Here is a 26605-nt window from a genome sequence, read left to right as displayed (position 1 = left end):
GGTCAGGGGTCAGCATGGGCGCTCTGACCCCTCTGTGAATACACCTCCCATACACAGCGAGCTGCCATGTCCTGTGTGTCCTGACACCTTTCTATCATAGCCAGCAGTGGTCAGGGGTCAGCATGGGTGCTCTGACCCCTCTGTGACTACACCCCCCATACACAGCGAGCTGCAATGTCCTGTGTGTCCTGACACCTTTCTATCATAGCCAGAAGTGGTCAGGGGTCAGCATGGGTGCTCTGACCCCTCTGTGACTACACCTCCCATACACAGCGAGCTGCCATGTCCTGTGTGTCCTGACACCTTTCTATCATAGCCAGCAGTGGTCAGGGGTCAGCATGGGCGCTCTGACCCCTCTGTGAATACACCTCCCATACACAGCGAGCTGCCATGTCCTGTGTGTCCTGACACCTTTCTATCATAGCCAGCAGTGGTCAGGGGTCAGCATGGGTGCTCTGACCCCTCTGTGACTACACCCCCCATACACAGCAAGCTGCCATGTCCTGTGTGTCCTGACACCTTTCTATCATAGCCAGCAGTGGTCAGGGGTCAGCATGGGTGCTCTGACCCCTCTGTGAATACACCTCCCATACACAGCGAGCTGCCATGTCCTGTGTGTCCTGACACCTTTCTATCATAGCCAGCAGTGGTCAGGGGTCAGCATGGGTGTTGTTGTTCCTGATCATAAAGTTTTATGTCTAATCTGAAGAGTCTTTCCCGCTGAGCTGGAGTGCAGCATTAAGGAGACATGGGCTTATTTATAGACCCCCATAACACTTCTTTAGTCCAGTGACTGTCGATGGGTTTATCAGTGGTCTGGTAATTAGTAACCAGTCCTAACAAGCCTGGGATTGTACCTCGTTACCGGGTATACAATCGATCAGGTCAATGAACAAGCCCAAATCTTGTGTTTGCTCTGGAATTATACGCTGGGTTCACATGGAGGTTACGTGACAAACAGATCCACAATGCAGAGTTATTGTAGGACGAGGAGGAGCTGCGCTCATTATTATTGTATGGTATAGTAACAGGGCGCAGCAAGTCAATGGGGTCCCTGGTGCAAATCCAAAAACTTTCTAGCGTGAATACAAAACCTCGCCCCAACCTGAGTATTGTAGGAGCTACTCCTCAAATAAAGGGTTGATGAAGGTTAACACAAGTTCTGCATTTTACAGCCTTGCTGATCGTCTTGGAGATGACACACTATTACAATAGTAGCGAATTTTACATGAAACTCTGCAAAAACTTCTATCTGAGATTCAGAATAAAGACAAAGAAATGAAAGTAGTGCTGCTCCCCCTAGTGGTGAGTCTTCATTACACATCATAGGTTGTATGAGCCTATATTATGGTATTATCCAAACAGATTAAGCAGTGCTGCACATCAGTCCCTGTCCCCATCGGGCTCACAATCTAATCAACTTACCAGTATGTTTTGGAGTGTGGGAGGTAACCGGAGGACCCAGAGGAAACCCAAACAAACACGGAGAGAACATACAAACTCTTTGCAGATGGGACTTGAACCAAGGACTCCAGCGCTGCAAGGCTGTAGTGCTAACCACTGAGCCACCGTGCTATAAATGACCTTATAGTTTAAAGAAAATCTACCATTGGATTTGATGCATTATGACCCAAACATACCTTGAGACTGCTGTAGCTACAACTGATGCAGAAACATATCTTGGTTTTGCTGAAAAACTATTATAAAATGCTGATAATGAGGCTCTGGCGCTTCTCCTCTTACCTAATGATGCAGCTGCTCCAGAGAATTATGTAATCGCTGTGTTGTCTCTGCTGTGCAGAAGTAATCAATCGCTGGACCATCTCCCAGCTGCTGTGTACGAGTCATCCAGTTCAGGTAGATTAGTCCTGTCTGGACAGTTCAAGAAGCTCCTTGTGTAATGTGTTTATGTAGCCACCCAGCTTTCCCAAGGTCCTGAATGTTATAATTTATTTTTTTTTTAGCTAAACCACTCAGTTCAGGGATTAAACAATTCCTGGAATTCTGCACCATGTTTCTGGTTCAAAATGCATTAAATCAAATGGTAGATTTCTTTAAAGGGGATTTTCAGGATTCTTAAAAAACCCCAAGGGGCATGGAGAAAGGGTGATGAAAAAAAGAAAATGTACTTACCCGACTCCCAGCATCGCGTCAGTCTTCCTGATGGCTCGGCCAGAAGTCCCTGGGGTCATGGGACGCGCTTCTGGGAAACAGTGGCCTCACCGCACTGTGGGACGTCAGACCAGAAGACTGATGCGATTTTGGAAGCCGGAGCTAGGTAAGTGCACCCCCCATCACTCCTCCTCCAGCACCCAAGGGGGTTTAAGAAATTCTGGAACCCTTTAGGTTGTCCACCTGAGCAGTCAGTGTGATAACCAGAAGACGGAGGAGATGCTGACACCAGGGGTCAGTGCAGTCGCCCTCTACTTTATATTTTTTGGTTTGACATAGATTTAAGAGGATTTGTGTTTTGTGGAGTGAGTTTTAATTTCCAATGGTTACATTTTTAGGGAAAAAATAATCAAGATTAAATTTAAAAACTCTTTGGAATAAAAGTTATTTTAACACTCAATTTTTGATTAAATCGCTTTAACAAAATTATTCTATAGGCTCGTATGATTAAGGGGACACCAAATATATATATAGGTTTTCTAATAGTTTATTACTACGGGGAATATTTAAAAAAATAAATAAATACTTCATTTGTCGCTATACTCTGAGGGTGGTAACTTATTTATCTATCAATCGAAACAGCAGCATCAGGGCTCGTTTTAGGTAGGATGACTTTTTTTAATTACAATGTGGAGGTACATCTTGCTTTTGTAAAGCTTTTAATTACTTGTTTGGAAAGGCTGGCAGAACAAAAAGTGCAACTTGGGCAAGAGATTTTTGTATTATTTGTATGACCTTCACAGTAGAGGTATAGTGACATAATGGGGCAGATTTACTTACCCGGCCCATTCGCGATCCAGCGGCGCGTTCTCTGCGGTGGATTCGGGTCCGGCCGGGATTTATTAAGGTAGTTCCTCCGACGTCCACTACGTGGCGCTGCTGCGCTGAAGAGCATTGGAACGCACTGGAATACACCGAGCCGGGCTGAGTGAAGGTAAGTGCAATTTTCGCAACACATTTTTAAAAAAAATTGCGGCGGTTTTTCTGAATCCGTCGGGTTTTCATTCGGCCACGCCCCCGATTTCCGTTGCGTGCATGCCAGCGCCGATGCGCCAAAATCCGATCGCGTGTGCCAAAATCCCGGGGCAATTCAGGGAAAATCGGCGCAAATCGGAAATATTCGGGTAACACGTTGGGAAAACGCGAATTGGGCCCTTAGTAAATGACCCCCAATATCCTCATGGTTGTTACAGTCCGTGCTATATCCATTTAGTGTTTTTTTAGTATAACGCCTTTCACACAAGAATGTGGCTGTATTGCGCAACGTACTGTGTCGTGATTGAGACGTAAAAAAAAAATTATAGAGAGCATGTCCTATATTCTCATGTATTTCTACACCCCGTAGAAGTCTATGGGAATGTATAACATACGGGTTGCATACAGTTGTGCACCGTATTATGCTGCTGTATATTAGTGCAATATCCAGGGAGATCAGAACCAGTGGCAGGTGTAATCTGTCATTCAGCCAATAGTCAGCCAGCCTACATTTGCCCGCCAGCCGTATTTTATATGGATACGGTGTCACACATGCTTATACGAGTGAAAAAAAAAAAACGCCCTGTATTTACGGCCAAAATACAGTTGCATATACAGAACAGGAAAAGAGATACAGTAGTGTACATGAGGACTAACTTTTTGGTGCAACATTTGATTATTTTTAAGCTGCCTGCACACTATATATAATCTGCTGTGGCCAGAACAAGGCATTGTGGTGCGCAAGACAGGCAAGAAAAGTAGTTCCCAACTCCCCCTCTCTTTCCCTATAAAATCAATTCCTTCACATTGGTGAAGAGGTTAAAGGGAACCTTTTATAAAAAGCTTCAACCACGGCCATGATGAAATACAAATCGGCTCCTTATTATCATTTTGTGTAACTCTCATATTTCGCAGACGTTTGCATCTGTAGTTAGTCAGAGGGTCATATTGTAAACAACTTCCCCAATTCATTGCACCAAATACGACCCCCGAAACGGTAAATACCGCTTTGTCTCTGCCATTAACAAAACGGTTTTTTGCTCGCCTCAGGATCACAAGTATAAAATGCTAAATTCAATGGACTTGGGTCTTTCCTTGACCAATAAGCTATAGACTATAGGTCATGATAATAACATATGACATCAGTATGCGGAGAAGTCATGGTCATTATAACAATAGATTTTATTTACAGTCGGACGAGCGGCTTCTAATAAATAATAACGTCAGAGGTGTCGTCCGGATATATATTCACATAAAATGTAACCAGATAAGAAGAATAAGCAGTGAATAGGATGTAAGAAATCTGGCAGTGAAAATGTTAACCATTGTCGCAACCTGCAATTTTCCGTAACATTTAATAATACCCTGCCCTAAATCCCTAAGCTTGGAAATCAGGACTATTAATGAGTAGACATGACCGGGCACGAGGAGACGTCAGCATCCACCGGGTTCTGGTAACCCTCTCCAGGGGTGCTACTAAAATTTACAGCAAAATCTACCACGTTATGATTGGATTGTTTCACGACTTATGTGTTTGATGATTATCCGGCCACTAGGTGGCACAATTTTGTTTTTGTCTTCAATAACAACAGCCAGTCACTTCCTTCCCCATCATGGGGACTATTAATCCTTCACACACATAGTTAATTCTATACATTGGAAGTCGTGATATCTGCTTCATCCAAATATCTGCAACAGTGATTGTTACGTAACATATAACTCAGGACACTCATCTGCCGGGGGCTCTGAGGAGCCTGTGATGAGGACGGAGGCAGCCATAGTGTGTCCTAGGTGTGGGATCAGTGCTGGGGTACTCCTCTGTTTCCCAGAAAGACCATCTTTTCCGGTTCGACGATGAACATGAAGTAGAGATTACAGATCATCATGCTGAGCAGAGGCAGGAACGTCAGGCCGTAACCAAATCCTCGGAATGATCGGCCGATGGCGAAGGATAACCAGTATATCAGCCTGCAAAGCGGAGGGAAAAGGTGAGAGATTATACCTTCACCTACACCAATCGGAACTTCTTACATAGCAAAAGAATGTTGATGATAAGTGATTCTCCCTAAGAATATTGCAGCGATAGAAAGTATCACTGCGGAACATGAGTACAACAGCACTCCGTGAGGACACTGCAGGAATTACACCAGCTTTGTTTTTGTTAATTAATCTTTTGACGTTCCTCCAAACAGTTTATTTATTTTCTGGAAAGAGTCTTACTCAGCAGCGTCTTTCCTCCATAATCTACATATTTCTTCCTCCAAACAAGACAGAGTTGCCAGTCCTTAGTCACCAATGGCCCAGAGTGATATCATTTACATTCTTAATGACTGGCAGGAAATAACCGGGATGAATCAGACATGTTACCTGTATTAAGGGAGTTTTTCAGCACCAGGAAAAACATGTCTAATTCCTCCAAAAACAGCACCTACAGGTTGCGGCTCATCGCTACATAACCCATAGAGGATTCTAGATTAAGGCCGCCATGTTTTTTCCCAATCCTGCCCTTTAAGCAGGGATATAGGGGCGGGATTTAGACTTACTGAGATAAACAGAAGAGACATGTGAGGAGCGGGATAAACTTTAGCTGCTCCTGGGGGAGGTAAGTGGCCAGCACTGAGAGGTTGAAGAAGAATAAGACGAAGAGGAAGGTGCTCTGCTTCACAAAGCGCCTGTGGATGGTCACTTCTCGCTCTCGAGGTTGAAAGGGATCATAGGAAGAGGCGCAGAGACGCGAGATCCCGTGGACTATAACACCTGAAAAACACAATGGAACAAGATTTAAATCATGGTTGTCCACTAATCCAAATTAGGGATTGCTTAATTGTTTCTCCAATTGTTTCTGGTGAACACAGAAGTGCAGAGATTTCTCCGGCATGTAAATACATGCACTAAATAACCACACTAAATAATATCAGATATTTCATAATGCTGTGCTACACAAATATGATAAACTCTGTAATAGGCAGCAATGGAAAAGTACCAAGGAAGACGACTGTCTAAAAATACTAAGACCAGCTTCAAATGGATGTCTGGAGTCTGTGAAATATTGTATACCGGCCTTATTTTGTGGACAGAACATTGGGGCAGATTTACTTACTCGGTCCATTCGCGATCCAGCAGCGCGTTCTCTGCGGTGGATTCGGGTCCGGCCGGGATTCACTAAGGTAGTTCCTCCGCCGTCCACCAGGTGGCGCTGCTGCGCTGAAGTTCCCCGGAGGCGCGCTGGAATGCCCTGAAATTAACCGGCCTATACCTGGTGAAGGTAAGTGTAATTTTCGTGACAAATTTTTTTTCTTAAATGAGGCGGTTTTTCCGAATCCGTCGGGTTTTCGTTCGGCTACGCCCCCCGATTTCCGTCGCATGCATGCCAGCGCCGATGCGTCACAATCCGATCGCGTGCGCCAAAATCCTGGGGCAATTCAGGTACAATTGGCGCAAATCGGAAATATTCGGGTAACACGTCGGGAAAACGCGAATCGGCCCTTAGTAAATGACCCCCATTGTGTGAAGACCCAGAAATACAGAATTATAATCATCTGTGATGGTGTATGTGGCTGCTTTCCCCTACTGCAAACACGACTACGACACCCGACTGTAGTCACAAGGGGAGGGGTCTTGGTGTAGTGTTTTGTCCATGGATTTTTCTACGCACCGTATTAGTTAACAAAAACAATTGGCCCCGCCCACTTGACATATTAGTTCAGGATTTTATCTGAAGATTTGTAAAGGCCAGAAATCACAACGTATTAAAACAAAAAGCGTGAAATGTTTACTAAACTTCACATTTCGCACGTTGTGGCCTCTGCTAATTTTTTTAATGTACTCTCTTTTAGCTGGAGCCAAAACTGCTAAAATCCCGCATTGCCAAGATCATTAGCCTCATCAGTCGCAGGAACATGATGTCACTGCTGAATGTTATGTTACTGTGAGGCCAGTGATTGGTCACATTGCTCACTGGTTACCAAGAACTTTCAGTCCGGCTATTAGTGTGAATAAATCCATGCCAATGCAATAAAAATCTGGACCATATTTGGTTGGGAATACATTTTTTTTTTTAATTTAACTTTTTTTATTCTTAGGCCTTCCAAAGGTTTTCCCCAATATCTGGGAAAACCTTTGGAAGGCTCACATACAGCAATGCAACAGCATGTACTGATTTTGGGTACTCGCCATGGACCTCTGCATTGAAAAGGTCAAATCCACTGTAAAAAAATATGCAGAAAGAATTGACAAGCCGGTGCTTTCGAATAATCATTGCAGGTCCATTTACAAGTAGATTTGTTTTTACAGGGTATAGATGAGAAATTTTATGCATTTTAAATTTTATGAATTTGGAGGTAGATTTTCCGTGCCCAAATTTGGGTAGTGTCTACCGTAGTGGACATAATCTACCTTTATAAATTCTTGCAGATAACATTTCCAGTGTTTATCATATCCAAGATGCCATAAGGCCTCATTCACACGGGCGCTGGGGGACGTATACACAACCGACGTCTATACATCCCCCATTGGCAGGCAATGGGCACACGGCGCCGTATGGACCAGTATGGTGGTGCACACTTGCGGCACTGTACCGTTCCATAGCTGGGAGAAAGATCATGTCCTATCTTTGTCCGGATTACATCCCCTCCTCCTCTCCCTGGCGCCGACGTGTGCCTGCTGTGCTACGCTATGGTGGCCACACGTTAGTGTGAATTTAGCCTAATGCAGATTTCAGTGCTGTGCTGCCTGAATTTGCATGGACTGTCCCTAAAAATTAGGGACTGCACTTGAAAATTCAGTACAGTTGAGGAGTATGCCGAAGCCTCATCCAAAATACTCTGCACAAAATACTACGCTACGTCGAAAAGACTTCTTGCCCCTTCTATGAAACTAGTTGACTTGTCAAAGCCGCTTCAGAAGATATTATAGAAGTCACACACAAAAAAAGTTATTGCATTGTTACAACGTCTCATAATATATCTCGTTATGGAGAATTTTTTTGCTTACCCAGAACAATAGGAAATGAAGCAAAGGCCGAACAACGCAACGTGTATACCAGTCTGGTGGGTACATCAGGTATCATCGGGGCATCAAAGGGCAGCCATGCGTAGGCCCCATATAAGAAGGCTGGGAAGATAACCATTGCAAGGACAAAGGATCCCACAATTTTGAGGCAAACTCTATGACACTGACAGCACCCGGGATGTACAGGCTCCTTTTCCAAAGATCTCCGGTTGATACGCATTAAGGGCTCGGTCTCAGGATCCCCTTTTTCGATGTCCACCTTATCGCAGAGATCGAGCTGCACATTCTTCTTTTGTTCGTAGGGAGCCGGATGCTCAACAAAAAAAGCTGTGTTAATAACCACCTGTGATATGTTATCTTCATCCACAGCTCTTACTGGAGGGTCTTCACTGGGGTCATACAGGCCGGCATTGCTCAGTCTTGCTATACACTCGGGGGGTCCATTTTTATCGGGATAAGGTAGCGTCACTTGGGTGCCGACAAAATCATCTCCGGAGGAGTTTGTGTGTCTTGAAGTCTCAGAGTCACTTCTGCTTCTTTGGGACGAGCTGTCGAGACTTGAAGTTGTTGTCTCTCTCTTTTCTTCGTCGGCAGGGATTGGCTTGTGAGTGTGAGTCTCACAGAGATTCATGTAGTTTTCTACACATTCTTTACATAGACACGTTGGGGCACTATGTTTTCGACAGCTTTTGGGTGATGGAGTTACATCCTGGTCATAATAATTGGCGGCTGCTTCTTTGCTTTCTTGGGGTTGACCGTCCTTCTCATTGTCCTGGTCTTCTAGATCTTTTTTGTCCTCCCCTTCTGTAACGTCAGACGTTATACTATTGGTGGTTTCCCCATCTTCTGACTGATGTCTTAGAACATCCAGTTCATAGAAGCCGACACTTCTTACCTTCTTCCTCTCTTCTGGTGTCTTCTCCAAAGCAGCCAAGTCTATAAGATCAGCAGTTTTCTCCTCTGAAGAGATTGGTTTCAGGTTTACATTCTGAGTTTCAGCCATTTTTTTGTTTATTCTTCTTTCCCAGTCCTACAAGCCATTTACCATGTGTTGGGAGACTTCATTATACATCTGTGGCGTCTGGGGACAGGAGGAGACACTTTCCAAATGCTTTATAAATCCTGGCTAATAAAATGGACTTCAGATTATTATTGATGAATCTTCACACTGGATAAACAAGTAATAAAATAAGAGGAGGAATTAATTACAACGCAATGGACACTTCAACTACATTACAATGTGCAATGCACATAATGATCACATTCTAAAATTCTGGCTTACTATAAGCTACTTTTAATGTAAAATATATGTTTACCACATGAGCAGACATTGCTATAATAATACTCTTTACATACAAGAATAATAGCATACTACTATAATAGCAATAGAAAAAGTTGAAAACGGCTCACCCCAAAAACGTCCTGTTCAGCCTCAAAACGACAGTGTGCACGGAGTCCAGAGGGTCCAATCCGGTAGTGGTCCCGCCACAAGGGCTAAGAATGAAACGAAGAAAAAACGGAGGGACTACAGCAAGGTGAAAATTCCAGGTAGCTTAAAATTTGTCAAAAAAGAATTTATTGAATCCAGGTTAAAAAAGCACTTGCAAGTGCAAGAAGGACGAACATGGATACACTGGGGGAAGACACAGACAAAAAAAGAGCTTGCGGTAACGCGTTTAGGACTAACGCAACCTAGTCCTTACTCATTCTGGTATGACTAAGGACTAGGTTGCGTTAGTCCGAAACGCGTTACCGCAAGCTCTTTTTTTGTCTGTGTCTTCCCCCAGTGTATCCATGTTCGTCCTTCTTGCACTTGCAAGTGCTTTTTTAACCTGGATTCAATAAATTCTTTTTTGACAAATTTTAAGCTACCTGGAATTTTCACCTTGCTGTAGTCCCTCCGTTTTTTCTTCGTTTCATAACTACTATAATACTGCTCCCTATGTACAGGAATATAACTACTATAATACTGCCCCCTATGTACAGGAATATAACTACTATAATACTGCCCCCTATGTACAAGAATATAACTACTATAATACTGCCCCCTATGTACAGGAATATAACTACTATAATACTGCCCCCTATGTACAAGAATATAACTACTATAATACTGCCCCCTATGTACAAGAATATAACTACTATAATACTGCCCCCTATGTACAAGAATATAACTACTATAATACTGCCCCCTATGTACAAGAATATAACTACTATAATACTGCCTCCTATGTACAAGAATATAACTTCTATAATACTGCCCCCTATGTACAGGAATATAACTACTATAATACTGCCCCCTATGTACAGGAATATAACTACTATAATACTGCCCCCTATGTACAAGAATATAACTACTATAATACTGCCTCCTATGTACAAGAATATAACTACTATAATACTGCCCCCTATGTACAAGAATATAACTTCTATAATACTGCCCCCTATGTACAGGAATATAACTACTATAATACTGCTCCCTATGTACAAGAATATAACTACTATAATACTGCCCCCTATGTACAAGAATATAACTACTATAATACTGCCCACTATGTACAGGAATATAACTACTATAATACTGCCCCCTATGTACAGGAATATAACTACTATAATACTGCCCCCTATGTACAAGAATATAACTACTATAATACTGCCCCCTATGTACAAGAATATAACTACTATAATACTGCCCCCTATGTACAAGAATATAACTACTATAATACTAGGTACAGGAATATAACTACTATAATACTGCCCCCTATGTACAGGAATATAACTACTATAATACTGCTCCCTATGTACAAGAATATAACTACTATAATACTGCCTCCTATGTACAAGAATATAACTACTATAATACTGCTCCCTATGTACAAGAATATAACTACTATAATACTGCCCCCTATGTACAAGAATATAACTACTATAATACTGCTCCCTATGTACAAGAATATAACTTCTATAATACTGCCCCCTATGTACAAGAATATAACTACTATAATACTGCTCCCTATGTACAAGAATATAACTACTATAATACTGCCCCCTATGTACAAGAATATAACTACTATAATACTGCCCCCTATGTACAAGAATATAACTACTATAATACTGCCCCCTATGTACAGGAATATAACTACTATAATACTGCTCCCTATGTACAAGAATATAACTACTATAATACTGCCCCCTATGTACAAGAATATAACTTCTATAATACTGCCCCCTATGTACAGGAATATAACTACTATAATACTGCCCCCTATGTACAAGAATATAACTACTATAATACTGCCCCCTATGTACAGGAATATAACTACTATAATACTGCCCCCTATGTACAGGAATATAACTACTATAATACTGCCCCCTATGTACAGGAATATAACTACTATAATACTGCCCCCTATGTACAGGAATATAACTACAATAATACTGCCCCCTATGTACAAGAATATAACTACTATAATACTGCCCCCTATGTACAGGAATATAACTACTATAATACTGCTCCCTATGTACAGGAATATAACTACTATAATACTGCCCCCTATGTACAAGAATATAACTTCTATAATACTGCCCCCTATGTACAGGAATATAACTACTATAATACTGCCCCCTATGTACAGGAATATAACTACTATAATACTGCCCCCTATGTACAAGAATATAACTACTATAATACTGCCCCCTATGTACAGGAATATAACTACTATAATACTGCTCCCTATGTACAGGAATATAACTACTATAATACTGCCCCCTATGTACAAGAATATAACTTCTATAATACTGCCCCCTATGTACAGGAATATAACTACTATAATACTGCCCCCTATGTACAGGAATATAACTACTATAATACTGCCCCCTATGTACAAGAATATAACTACTATAATACTGCCCCCTATGTACAGGAATATAACTACTATAATACTGCCCCCTATGTACAAGAATATAACTACTATAATACTGCTCCCTATGTACAGGAATATAACTACTATAATACTGCCCCCTATGTACAAGAATATAACTTCTATAATACTGCCCCCTATGTACAGGAATATAACTACTATAATACTGCCCCCTATGTACAGGAATAGAACTACTATAATACTGCCCCCTATGTACAAGAATATAACTACTATAATACTGCTCCCTATGTACAGGAATATAACTACTATAATACTGCTCCCTATGTACAGGAATATAACTACTATAATACTGCCCCCTATGTACAAGAATATAACTACTATAATACTGCCCCCTATGTACAGGAATATAACTACTATAATACTGCCCCCTATGTACAAGAATATAACTTCTATAATACTGCCCCCTATGTACAAGAATATAACTACTATAATACTGCCCCCTATGTACAGGAATATAACTACTATAATACTGCCCCCTATGTACAGGAATATAACTACTATAATACTGCCCCCTATGTACAGGAATATAACTACTATAATACTGCCCCCTATGTACAGGAATATAACTACTATAATACTGCCCCCTATGTACAGTATACCAGTTATAACATTCCCACCTGTGGATATATACTTCTATAGACTTCACATCTTTCCCTTCCGCATTATATGGAATTATCTGGGATGATGTTGTAAGCTTGAATAATGGCTGAAAATTGCCACCTGTCACAGTGATAATATCTGGAGATGATCTTGGCCCAATTGAGTCAGACAGAAGCTGAGCGTGGAATCATTATTCTGCTACTGTGTCTCGTCCCACAAGGCGTCGTTATGTTGCCGCACCTTTAATAAAACCACCGTGTGGTTTTTAATTATAATATAAATGTTCAATCTAAATGAGAGGCAATAACTATAAGCCCTGAAAGCACACATATACATATATATATATATATACATACGCTATACTGTGCGGCAGAGGCACAGTCTGTGCAGGATTTTGCACATATGTTGGTGCTTTTTCCAACACTAAATCTACACGAGGCACCTCAAAAGGAAACCATGTGGGCAGTTCACAAAGGAAAGAAGTTTAAAGCCAATTATCTAGTTATAAACTGACCACACAATGATGAGGCTGATTGGTTATAAGCCACATCAGAAGTGTAGGACTAAGGCTGCGGTCACACGCGGCATTTTCAACCCGTTTTTGGCCAAAAACGGGTTCAAAACGCCATGTGTGACGGCACCCTAAGTTCACGTCGCGTTCACAATCTCTTTCCCGCTGTCTTTCTCGTGACACATTGGGGTTCATTTCCTTAACCAGTCCTGATGTGATCCAGCGTTCTCCGACGAGGATTTGGGTCTTCCGGCAATTCACTAAGGTCACGCGCCCGATATCCACCAGGTGTCGCTGCTGTGCTGAGGTCCACCGGAGTTCACCACCTTCTCTCCGGTGCATGCAAGTGCTTAAGTGCTTAAGTGCTTAATTTTTTAAATTCCGCGCTTTTTCCGAATCCGTCGGATTTTCCGACGGCTATGTCCCCCGATTTCTGTCGCGTGAAAGCCGGCGCCGAAATTCGATCACGTGTGCCAAAATCCCAGCGGAATTCGGCGCAAAACAGAAAAATTCGGGAAACCCGACGAAATTGCGGCCGCGGAGCCCTTACTAAATGAGCCCCATTGTACTTTATTGTAGTTGAAAAATTGGGGTCATATGTTTATGAATTCACAATTTTCGGAATTCAAAATTTTCTGCTTTACTGACACATGGTCATAAAATAACGTGATAGCTGACATTTACCGATTGTCTTCTTTCCGATGACACGATTTTTTATGTGTCCTCTCAGTTTTGTAAAATGTTATGAGGCTTAGAACTTTAAGTGTGATTAAGTGTGACTCGGGTCACAGGAACACCCGTGCTCCTCCGTGTGCCCCCCAGCCCCTGCCGCTTCTCTCACCTCGCCAACACGCGCATCCCTGCCTCCTTGGGCGCTGGCTGACAATTCTGATAAAGTCTCAGCCTCTTCCTGTCTTCCCTGCCAGATCTTTGTGCTTTATGCCTTAGAGAAAGCTTTCCTGATGCCCTGTGCGATTATCCTGGTTTCCCGTTGTGACCTCGCTCCTGTGCTGCCCGTCCTGACCTTCCGCTAGGTCCCGACTCTGATCCTGTGCTGCCCGTCCTGACCTTCCGCTACGTCCTGACTCTGATCCTGTGCTACCCATCCTGACCTTCCGCTACGTCCGACTCTGATCCTGTGCTGCCTGTCCTGACCTTCCACTGCGTCCCTGACTCTGATCCTGTGCTGCCTGTCCTGACCTTCCGCTACGTCCGACTCTGATCCTGTGTTGCTCGTCCTGACCTTCCGCTACATCCGACTCTGATCCTGTGCTGCCCGTCCTGACCTTCTGCTACGTCCCCGACTCTGATCCTGTGCTGCCCGTCCTGACCTTCTGCTAAACCTCCCGCCTGTTCCCGACCACGATCCTGCCTTACGACTCTGTACCTTGCCTTGCCCGCCACGCGGACAAATTCGCACCTGTGGAACGACCTGGTGGTACCACACCGCAACAAGTCCAACCCGCTTTGCGGCGGGGTCTGGTGAAAACCAGGTACAACTTAGACTGCAGTCCCAGGTGTCGGCTTATGTCATCGTCCTCTGTGGTCTAGAGGATCCACTACCATTGACATTCACCTTTTCATAAAAAAACACAAAATCATACTTTTGCTGGACCTGCTCAGATTTCGAGTCACGTTGAGAGACCTAAATAAGTGTCACTCAGAGCAGATTTACATTGTCACTTTTTAAAGGATACACAATCTTTACATATTTGGGCAATTATGCAACATAAGGGCTTTTTATTTTCAATAAATGTTCTTCAACAAATATTTCATTTTAGTGGGTCTTTAGCTTATTGCTGAAATTTTATTAACTCTTTAATGTGTGGAGAAAAAGAAAATCATCAATTCTTGTTTTGCATTTTTAGCAATTTTTTGGGGGGGCTGTTCACTGTACCATAAAAATAAAATATTATCTTTTGTTCATGGAAGATCATGGAATCGATTACAGCGATGCCTCAGTTACCGTATATAGTTTTCTTTATATTTGTCCAATTTTAAAGCAGAAAAATGAAAAGATAAAATCGCATGTGTTTCAGCATTGACATTTTTGCACAACCTTAGTATTTTTTGGTTGACGGAGGTGGTTGAGGGCTTATTTTTTGTGTGACAAATTGTTCTTTTCAGTGGTACCATTTTACTTTATTTAATTAATTTTTTATTTTTTTTTTTTAAAAAAGCTCTTTTTATTTAAAACTTGTTTTTCTTTAATATTTTTTTATTGAGTCACAGTAGTATTTGTTACCTAGATGTATTGGCATAGATATCTGACTCATGGTCATTTAGAGGTTACAAATTATCTTTCCTGGGTAATAACAAGGCAAATACAAATACTTTTTCACGACATTGGGGGTCATTTACTAAGGGCCGATTTGCGTTTTCCCGACGTGTTACCCGAATATTTCCGATTTGCGCCGATTTCCCCTGTATTGCCCTGAGATTTTGGCGCACACGATCGGATTGTGACGCATCGGCGCTGGCATGCACGCGACGCAAATTGGGGGCGTGGCCGAACGAAAACCCCACGGATTCAGAAAAACTGCCGCATTTAAAACAAAAAATCTGTCGTGGAGCTTGCACTTACCTTCACTCAGCCCGGCTCGGTGAACTCCAGCGCGTTCCAATGCTTTTCAGCGCAGCAGCGCCACCTGGTGGACGTCAGAGGAACTACCTTAATGAATCCCGACCGGTCCCAATCCAGCGCAGAGAACGCGCCGCTGGATCGCGAATGGACCGGGTAAGTAAATCTGCCCCATTGGCTTGAACACACAATCTCCTCCGATCGCTTCTCCAAGCTCTAACACGGTGCAATGTAAATGTATTGCAGTGTGACATGTAATGCGCTGCGTCGAGTAACATTGTGCAGCCCCAGGGCACTTGTTAGACCCAGGGGCTGCCGGTGGAGTATCAGACCCCCCAGTAAGCGGCAATGGAGGGTTCAGACAACATCGGAAGCCCCTTAGATGCGATCACTGATGGCGCGTATTACAGCAGGAAGTCGTGTGCGATATGCACCCGACACACATTCTGTATGGTCACGGGTCCCTAAAAATCGCCATAACAGTGCAGCGCTTGTCAGGAAGTACCTTCCCGCCGCACCGCGCCTGTCAGGAACAGATTACTCTGTTCAAGAAAAAAAATAATTTTTTTTTGAGTTGCATGAGTTTGTATTTTCAGCACATGCCGCTATTTACAATGCAAATGGTAAAATCTGCAGAGAAAACCTGCTTTTTATAAAGCATTGATGGACTTTCTTTCCTGTCCTCTATGGTAAAAATATATACAGGCAGGTAAATACGCAGCAGCTAACCTCTCCTGCCAGAATTACACTACGAGTCCACATCCTGAGCTGACACGTGCAGTGTCAGACCACGGACTACAAATGTATGGTCTGTTGTCTGCAGCCCACGTGTCAGGACCACTCACATACTGATGATAGTAGCCCCAGCCGCCAGTCTGCTCTTAGTTTTGTGGCTCGGACACTGGAAATCAGTGAGGGGTATATAACCTATAGAAATGAATTTCTCAATTTGCTTTCCATTGGATCAACATTTAACACATGGACAAAAATAATCCTTGTGCGGGGATTCTCACTGTACAGTCCGTCACAAATGGCGGCGGTCACTTCATGGTTGGTCTTGCACGCTCTTGATCTACAGACCCAAACCCTAATCATCAGAAGCGAGCTCAGCGTAGGAATTTATCGTTGCACTTATGTCAGTTTTCTATTGTACAAATTGTCTCACAATTGTTTCAAATGCTCATTTACGCCCCCCCCCCCAAATTTTTCAATCCAATGCAGAAAGTAACACCTCATATGTCACAATTATCAAGACGTGTATGATAAATCTAACACACAACAAGCTCCTAAGACGGTCTTAAAAAAGATGGCGCAGGAAGTCTACTTAATGATATATCAACCCCAGGATGTAGCGTCAGATCAGTGTTGGGGGGTGGTAAATCCGACACACAGACCAAGTCATTAGGTCAATGAACTACTGAAGAGGCAAACTGAGGATAGTTAGCAAATTGGCCTTTGTGAGGTTCTGGAAGGGATGAGCCCCTTTTATTAATCCCCCTATGTATGATGCCACTTACTGCTTAGTAATTAACCTACTAATGTATTTGCTGGGCACTTGACGGAAATTGAAGGGGGATAAAATAAAATTTACACTTAGTTATGAAATTTGCCATTCAGAGTCTTCAGAAAGCTGTGAATGGCTTTGATTACAATTTAGGTGGAAAAGCCCATTTTGAGAATTCATGTAAGTTTCCATATAAAGTCATCCGATGAGACGTAACGCACATGAACCGTGCACATCCTCGCATCATCATCAAGTAAAAATGTAAAGTTCCGATGACATGAAAGATACATCATACGTAACAATGAGGCTTGTGGTAAACTGGTATTACCGGTCATTTACTACACAGTCAGCGCTACTATAACAAAACGTAACATCCACCATCAATAGCACTGATCAGACTTGTGGTTCATAGGTTTCATCGAGGGGTCAGCGTTTGGATGACTATATATATATTTACAATCTGTAACACTGTAAAGGTGTAAACACAAGAGACCCATTATCTGCCCCTTATATTTATGCTACATGGCTGAGGGTAAGTGCCTACCATACATGTCCGGTGACCCAAAATTGATTAAATTGCTTAAAATCTAAAAACCCATCACCGGTGACAAAAATTCCTGGAAGCGGTGACTCACAGGAAGTGTCTCTTCCCAGTTGCTAAGTTTCAGGTACAGTTTCAGGTGACAAAGTTGACAAAGATTGTATTGACGCATGACATACCTCACGTACCTCGTACCTCACGCTGAAGTCCCCTGTGAGTGCAGTCGGCCGGAGCTCCTTCCTAAAGTCACAGCCCCCTCCAATACTCAAGCACTTCCGCTTTAAAACTTATTTACCTGCGAGAGGTGTGCACAAGGGGCAGGGCCGGCCCTCGGAGTGGGCTGGTTCAGCAGGTTTAACCCTTCCCTTCCTGCAGCTGTGAACTGCTGTAGTCAATAATTATCCAGCTTCTTCTTCTGCCTGAATGTACGACCAATAGAGTTTCTAATTAGGGAAATTACAACAGTAATTAGTATTCAACAAAGACACAATGGGTGACCCTCCCACCTAGAAAGGCGAATTGTAAAGCAACCCAATGGCTTCAAATCTCTGTAATCGTTGTCATGACCCGCCTCCAGTTTTACAATCCATAAATGTATGAGAAAAGTGACATAAAAACCTTGGTTGTGACAAATTATACACACGTTCTTTGGCTACCATATGCTATGCATATGCAATGTTGTGCAGCGTGGATGCTACCCTGCTACCTACACCTGCCCTAAACCAATCATTATACACATTGGGGCTTATTCACTATGGGTCGGGATCGCACTTTTGTCAGACTGTTTGTCTTTTTGGGATTTGCGCGGCTCGGACAGGTATTTAACAGGTGTCTGCACTGGGATTTTGTTGCGGACGTTGAACTCCGTGGACGGGTAAGAAAATGTGTCCCTATTGGGTCATCAATCCAATGATCGATAATCTGATGAGTGATCATTTCACAGAATCGACCAAACAGATTGTAGTACATGTGGATCAGCTACAATAAAAACTGTTTTAAAAATTCACTCCACGAATGGTTGAAATCAGTTTAAGTTGAATGTGTTTGGGCAATGGTTTTTTTGCACAGAATAAGTGATGAGTGTCCGAGACCTCCAAAAGAAATGCACTTCCGAAGTGATCTGTATCCCATTGAAGACAATGGAGCACTGGTCATGCTCAAAAGGGCAAAAAGTGTGATTGCAAGACCTCCAGCCATTCCTACCCCCCACTGGGTGTCTATACAATAGGCAGGGGTAGGGAACCTATGGCTCGGGAGCCAGATATGGCTCTTTTGTTGGCTGCATCTGGCTCTCAGACAGGTCTTTAATAAATAGTGATGGCTTCTATGTGTCTCTCTTAGACTAATCACTGGAGACAGGCAGCGATGTTACCGCTGCCTACGTCCTTTGTACGACCCAGGTGCCATCGTCTAAGCCTGGGTTGTGAAGAGCATGGGAGCAATGAGGAGCTGGCTGCAGGGAGCACCTGGAAGTGAATATTCATTTTTTTTGCTGTGGCTACCTATCTACTGGGGAGCATGTGCTGTGTCTACCTATCTACTCGGCGGAATGTGCTGTGGCTACCTATATACTGGGAGTATGTGCTGTGGCTACCTATCTACTCGGGGGAATGTCCTGTGGCTACCTATATACTGGGGGCATCTGCTGCGGCTATCTATTTACTTAGGGACATGTGCTGTGGCTACCTATTTACTGGGAGTATATGCTGTAGCTTATAGGGGGTATGTGGTGGGACTACCTATCTACTGGGAGACATGTGGTGGGACTACCTATCTACTGGGAGGCATGTGGTGGGTGTCAGGATTTGGAGTAGGGAACCCCCTGGACCATCGTGGACGACGATGTAAGCAGACACCTGGGACCAGAATCTAAGTGGCACCCGGTCATCACCAGAACCGCAACTTGTAGACGGTGGCAGCCAAGGTCGAGGCACAGGATAACTAGGTAGTCTTGTGGTCCGGAACAGGCAGACGGTCAAGGCAGGCGGCAATGATGCAAGGTCGGGGATGGAGCAAGAAGTCAGGGCTGGCAGCGAAGGAGAAGAATCAGGAACAGGTCCAGGGTCACAATGGGAGGAAACACAGTGGAAAGCTTCCTCATAGACATGAAGCACTAAGATCTGTCAGGGAACTTGGAGAGGTGAGTGAGCTCGGAAAGGGGCACCGCCACGGAGAGGGGCACTGGTGTGCCTGCGATCCGAGATGCAAATTGCAGAGGCACCCGTGACACTGAGACTACCTATCTACTGGGGGGCATGTGCATATAGTATGGCTCTTACGGAATAACATTTTAATATGTGTGGCGTTCATGGCTCTCTCAGCCAAAAAGGTTCCTGACCCCTGCAATAGAGTAAGACCTTGTCCTCACACACACAATGGGAAAATAAATGCATTCAATGAGAAGGATTAACCTGTGGGGAGCTGTGATGGGTGCACACACAATAATCACCTACATCCTGTCCCCACATCTCTGACACATGACAGCGTCACCCGGGTCATTAAACATTCCAGCAGAAAATATCCTCATACCCTGATGCTGAAGGTGTATGGATCAGAACTACTGCATGCAAACCCTAAACTGTATTATGTTTTCCAATTTCCGGAGATTTGCTGTGAGAAAAGGAGGATGCTGGGAGTCAGCGCCGGAGGGCAAGTTTATTATTTTAAGGGGGTTCTCTGCTGGACAATTTATTAATGGGGGCACTCTGCTGGACATTTTATTAATGGGGTCACTCTGCTGGACATTTTATTAATGGAGGCACTCTGCTGGACATTTTATTAATGGGGCACTCTGCTGGACATTTTATTAATGGGGGCACTCTGCTGGACATTTTATTAATGGAGGCACTCTGCTGGACAATTTATTAATGGGGGCACTCTGCTGGACATTTTATTAATGGGGGCACTCTGCTGGACATTTTATTAATGGGGCACTCTGCTGGACATTTTATTAATGGGGGCACTCTGCTGGACATTTGATTAATGGAGGCACTCTGCTGGACATTTGATTAATGGAGGCACTCTGCTGGACAATTTATTAATGGGGGCACTCTGCTGGACAATTTATTAATGGGGGCACTCTGCTGGACATTTTATTAATGGGGGCACTCTGCTGGACAATTTATTAATGGGGGCACTCTGCTGGACAATTTATTAATGGGGGCACTCTGCTGGACATTTTATTAATGGGGGCACTCTGCTGGACAATTTATTAATGGGGGCACTCTGCTGGACATTTTATTAATGGGGGCACTCTGCTGGACAATTTATTAATGAGGGCACTCTGCTGGACATTTTATTAATGGGGGCACTCTGCTGGACATTTTATTAATGGGGGCACTCTGCTGGACATTTTATTAATGGGGGCACTCTGCTGGACATTTTATTAATGGGGGCACTCTGCTGGACAATTTATTAATGGGGGCACTCTGCTGGACAATTTATTAATGGGGGCACTCTGCTGGACATTTTATTAATGGGGGCACTCTGCTGGACATTTTATTAATGGGGGCACTCTGCTGGACATTTTATTAATGGGGGCACTCTGCTGGACATTTTATTAAAGGGGTTTTCCCACGAAGGCAAGTTAGGCCTTATCATCTTGATCAGTGGGGGGGTGTCATTGCTGAGACACCCACAGATCGTGAAAATGAGGGGTCTGGTCGACCCCTCGCCGCTCCTCAGACTAAAGGAGCAGACGGCCGCACAAGCCATTCTGCTCCATTAATCTCTATGGAGCTGACAGAGAACGGTCATGTGCGGCCGTCTGCTCCATTAGTCTGAGGAGTGGCGAGGGGTCGGTCAGACCCCTGTTTTCGCAACCTGCAGGGATCTCAGCACTGAGATCCCCCACTGATCAGCAAGTTAGGCCCTAGCCCGTGGAAAACCCCTTTAAAGGGGGCACTCTGCTGGACATTATATTAGAAGGAGGGGGGCTGTTGTGGATGTTTCAATTATGATGGAAGACTATTGGACATTTTATTAGAGAGTAGCGGCTGTATTTCCCACCCTAGGCTTATACTCGAATCAATATGTTTTCCCAGTTTTTCGTGGTAAAATGAGGTGCCTCGGCTTCTGAAGCTGCGGACCATAAGCAATAAGTTGTATGAGATATTCAGGTAATTTTGCAAGTGTCCTGTAGTCCACCAGTCTCTGCAGTCGATGTGGCTTTTTACCTATTTTCTATCACAATCGCGGTGACGAATGAGAAAAATAACACAGTGATAGCGATATCGCCTTGTGTCAAACTTCCTCCACCCAAATTAAGGTGTGTGACAGGGCAGAGTCGCTCTGCGATATCTGGGAGTCCTGACCTTGTAAATTCAAATATTTATAAATTAAAAAACAACCCCCTTTAATGACAACCAACACAAAGGAAAAAGTAATAAAAGATGGTGAAAGCAGGTAGAAGTTATTTTGAATATCAAAACAGGAAAACAATGAGTGTAAGAGGCAAGTTATAGGAGAAGTCACAGAACAATGGCTGCTGGACAGATGACTTTAGAAGTGCCTGCCGTGCCACACTGAGCAGGTCACACACGGGGATAATTAAATACTTTAAAGTTGCATTTGTTCAATTCTGTGCAGTCCTGGGGCTGAGCAACCAAGAGCTACAAAGTCCACTAAAAGTCAGGCTAAGCTTAATGTGACCGATTTTATGACCCTATAGATCTTCTGTGGTTCACAGGAAAGCTTCCCCTTGCTACCGCATGTCCTGCCCAGGTGTATTTCATGTATAGACCACATACAAGTGTGCGTATAATACCCCAAATGCTCCCACTTCAGTCATTGTCTAGTTCTAGACTGTCAGGCTCCAGGGGTAGTGAACCCACTGGACCCCCGCGAACGATAACGTAAGCCGATACCTGGGACTGGAATCTAAGTGGCACCCAGTTTGAACCAGAGCCCGTCACAAAGCAACCTGTTGCGGCGTGGTACCAACAGGTCGTTCCACAAGTGCGACTTTGTCCGCGGTGGCAGCCAAGGCGAGGTACACAGACGTTGAGCAGAATAGTAGTCGGGGGCAGGCAGCATGGGATCAGAGTCAGGGATGTAGGAACAGGTCATGGTAGGCAGCAGAGGTGCGTAGTCAGGAACGGAACCGGGGTCACAAGGGGAAATCACAATAACAGCGCAGGGCATGAGACAAAGCTTTCTCTAGGGCATAAGGCACGACGATGCGTTGGGGTGTGCAGGGAGAGGCTGGTTTATATGGAGGTCTGGGAAATGGCCAGCGCCAATTAACGCTGCGCCGACCCTTTAAAACTTCTGGAGATGGGGACGCACGGAGGACCGGGAACATGAAGGGGGACAGGTAAGAGGGGTGGGTGCAACACTTGTGAGCAGAGAGGGGCACGTGTGAGCCCACGACCTGAGATATGGGTTGACAATAGGCTCTCATGTTTCAGATTTAGGCTTGCAGCTTAACAACTTCCCAAGCAGCATGTAGGATTATCTCTAAGCTACATTGTTAGGCATATAGACAAGTGCCTCTTTTTTTAATGGAAGCATAGACGGCTGCAACACGTTTCTATGTATTTCCATATGGAGCTATTCTCTTCTTCAGAAGTCAATTCAAGAGCCGGTGGAGCAGCTCTACTAACTTCCCTTCAGCAGTCTCTTCATTGCTCTTTTGCGGAACATCTCCCAGTGTCCTGGGAATGAACAATTTCCTGGGAAATTGCTGTTAGATAAATCACAAATTGGAGGATGTGCCATTGCATCGGCGAGGGAGTGTTTGCGAATACGTCCCACCTGCATGTAATCACATCAAACTACATGGTCCTGATAGGACATAGAGGTATTGCAGTGGTGAATCCTGCCTGGCAAGGCAGGAGTTAAGTGTTTTGTATGATGCAAGATGCTATTGTCCAATGATCTGTGTTACATCCTGTCCTTTGTAAGCTGAGATGTGATTGGAGGAGCAGCCACCACCTGACCAAGGGGAAGTAATAAAACCCCTGGCCAGGAATGTTCTAGAGAACTTTTTCAGAGATCTTTCAGAGAGATTCTAGTATGTCTATTTAGTGAGTGAGTGAGAAATCTCTGTCTAGCCCATACCAGAGCAGGAAGAGCCTAGCCCCTGCCTCTGAAGAGTGGAGTCTAAGACTAGAGTTAGTGTAGTGAGGAAAAGGGGTATCATCTTACCTTTAAAGGTGATACCTGAAGCCCTACAGGACAAGCTGAAGCTTCCTACCAGGACACAGCTGCCTCCCAGCCTGCTGTCTACATCCAGGCTGGTGAACTATCTCCTGAGGCTCCCTCCAATTCACATCTCAGCACTCCATCTACCTGTTAAAGGCACGTTGCTGCGGTTCCTGCCGGTTCAAATAAAGAACTGTAAGTTGTTTTCTTCAACTTCTGTCTCCGTCTGGTCCCTGCTAATACGGCTGCCTTCCTCACCGGCACCCTGTCCATCACCCAGAGACTCACACTCGGGACATTAAGGGGTTGCACCAGGGAGATCCGCTATAGCAGCCTCTCCCTCATCATTTCTTGCCAACACCATCCTGCTGGAGACCTGCCAGGCTGTAGGACAGCCCTCCGGTTCCCCCGTACCAAGCACCGTGACAATAGCGTGCTTAGGCCGCAACCGCCAGCCACTCCGGTACTGCGGGCCCCGGCTGTCTCCAGGCCTCACCTCAAGGGCTAGGCCCCGGTGGGGGATGTTGCAGATGGTTCTCACTTTTCACAAAAAAACAAAAAACCCTGGACCAGGTTTTGGACACATCACAGACAAGCTGCAGTGTAATTGTTGAGAATCTATCATGCACAGCATTGATGACAGAATTACAACAAAACAAGAGAAGCTGGATATGAATGAAGAATGAAACTGTGCACCTGATAATACTGGGGACAGTGTGCTCACATATCCTGTTGCTTTGTGGGTAATAGGGTCTCATTATGAAATTCATATAAAATCTATTTGGCAAAGCATTTCAAGCTTTCCTTTACAAAAGCATCTTCACAAAGACTCTCGGAGTAGGAGCACTGCAGGTTTTACGCCTGGGCGAATCGCGGAAACCAACTTACTTTTTACACCATCCACCCAGGTGAACATCTGCAAAGAGTTTGTATGTTCTCTCCGTGTTTGCGTGGGTTTCCTCCGGGTCTTCCGGTTTCCTCCAACACTACAAAAACATACTAGTAGGTTGTCATACCTTGTGCAGCGCTGCTCCATTCCAGTTGTTGTAGCCTTGCCTTACTGATGGTTGGTATGGTGACATCACTTTCACTTAGTCACCTAGAGCTTATGTTGAGCCTCTGAAGAAGATATCAGTCAATTGAGACAATGTCCATGTCCCTTCTATGCAACCCTACCATTAATATCTTACAGTGTACAGTCCAGACTCAAGCCCCATATCTTGATATAATTAGCCGCTAATCATCTTGCATATAGTATTTATCTAGTTTTGGAGGTCACTGCCTTAGTCACTACTGAGGGATAAACGATGAATATGTGAATATGTTTCGATTGTCATTGTTCGGTGCATTTGGGTGTGATCTGGAATATTTATAATATTTTGTTCCAGAATTGCCGGATCTGAGGGCAATAATTACATATATTTAGAAGATGAATCTCATCAATGTCACACCTCCAGCATAATGGAGATTGTTTGATGCCGATCTGTTTAATAATTATAATGATTTAGACCATCTTCATAGTATCTTATAATTGGGCTCCCGTGTTCTTGTTGAGATCATGAGTTTTGTAGTATGTCTTCATTTGATGATACATGACATGCTTGTTTACTTCCATGTGGATAAATCCCATTTTGTTATAAGAAATCTGCAAGACATTGTTGGTTTTGTGTTTGTAGTTTCTATTTTTCAGATATATCTTGTTGAGATTACCACCTTTCTTCACAAGTTGCCGACGAAGCAATGGATACGGATAAATCGCAGGATTTAACTTTGAATTTGTGTCGCAAGATCAAGCACTTACATGCACCGGGAAGCAGAAGGTGAACTCAGTCGGACCTGCACAATATCGGTCGCACACCCGTAGTGAATCACGGCAGCTGTGCATTTGAGTCTGGGAACGCACTACAGCTCTACAGGCAGTCCCCGGGTTACATACAAGATAGGGTCTGGAGGTTTGTTCTTAAGTTGAATTTGTATGTAAGTCGAAACCGTATATTTTATAATGGAAGTTCTAGACAATTTTTTTTCTTTTGCCCCAGTGACAATTGGAGTTTCAAAATTTTTGGTGTAATTGGACCAAGAATTATCAATAAAGCTTCATTACAGACACCTTACAGCTGATCAGTGCAGTCTGGGACTATAGTAAAGCATCAAGAGAGCTTCACCAGAGGTCACAGTGGGCAGAGGGGTCCGTCTGTAACTATGGGTTGTCTGTAAGTCGGGTGTCCTTAAGTAGGGGACCGCCTGTATTATATTTCAAAAGCATACAAATGGTATCCAATGGTGATCGTCTCATCTAAAACTATTGATTTAAACAAAGGTGAACAACAATGTCAGTCTTTTAATAACCTGTCACGTGGCCGTGAGCATCAGTTACAACTTGACAACGACATCTCATGCCGTCCACAAGCCAAACTATTGTCAGCAGAAGGCGTGGCATCCCACTATTCTTGTAGGGTGATCCTCAGGACATTGAGGTTCTGGTATAGAGTTATGAACCTCTACATGGCTACTCAAATAATCCTTAAGGTTTCCAATGGCATTTATGTCCGGAGAAAGTGAAGGCCACTGTATTTGAGGTTCCCAAATCTCCAGAAGCCGTTCCCCAATTGTGCAACCTAGATGA

At 43.8% G+C, this 26605-nt stretch overlaps 1 protein-coding gene across 8 annotated transcripts in view; it reads right to left on the bottom strand.

Annotated features, from left to right (window-relative positions):
• Positions 1-4311: 4311 nt before the first annotated feature.
• The window catches only part of TMEM79 (transmembrane protein 79), a 28092-nt gene continuing 5798 nt past the window's right edge, over positions 4312-26605 (bottom strand). The window contains exons 2-6 of one of the 8 annotated variants that reach the window (XM_072114610.1): positions 24996-25098; positions 18131-18278; positions 8140-9325; positions 5691-5904; positions 4312-5115 (exon numbers count right to left, since the gene is read on the bottom strand). In XM_072114610.1, coding sequence (XP_071970711.1) covers positions 4947-5115; positions 5691-5904; positions 8140-9160 — 1404 coding nt within the window. In that variant the 5' untranslated portion in view covers positions 9161-9325; positions 18131-18278; positions 24996-25098 and the 3' untranslated portion in view covers positions 4312-4946. The other 7 variants (XM_072114611.1, XM_072114608.1, XM_072114612.1 and 4 more) reach the window with 7 other exon arrangements.

Source organism: Engystomops pustulosus, chromosome 7 (genome assembly GCF_040894005.1).
Source record: "Engystomops pustulosus chromosome 7, aEngPut4.maternal, whole genome shotgun sequence".
In the NCBI taxonomy this organism is placed as follows: Eukaryota; Metazoa; Chordata; class Amphibia; order Anura; family Leptodactylidae; genus Engystomops; species Engystomops pustulosus.
The sequence above is the reverse complement of the archived record's forward strand: the minus strand, read 5'-3'. Positions and strand labels throughout refer to the sequence as shown.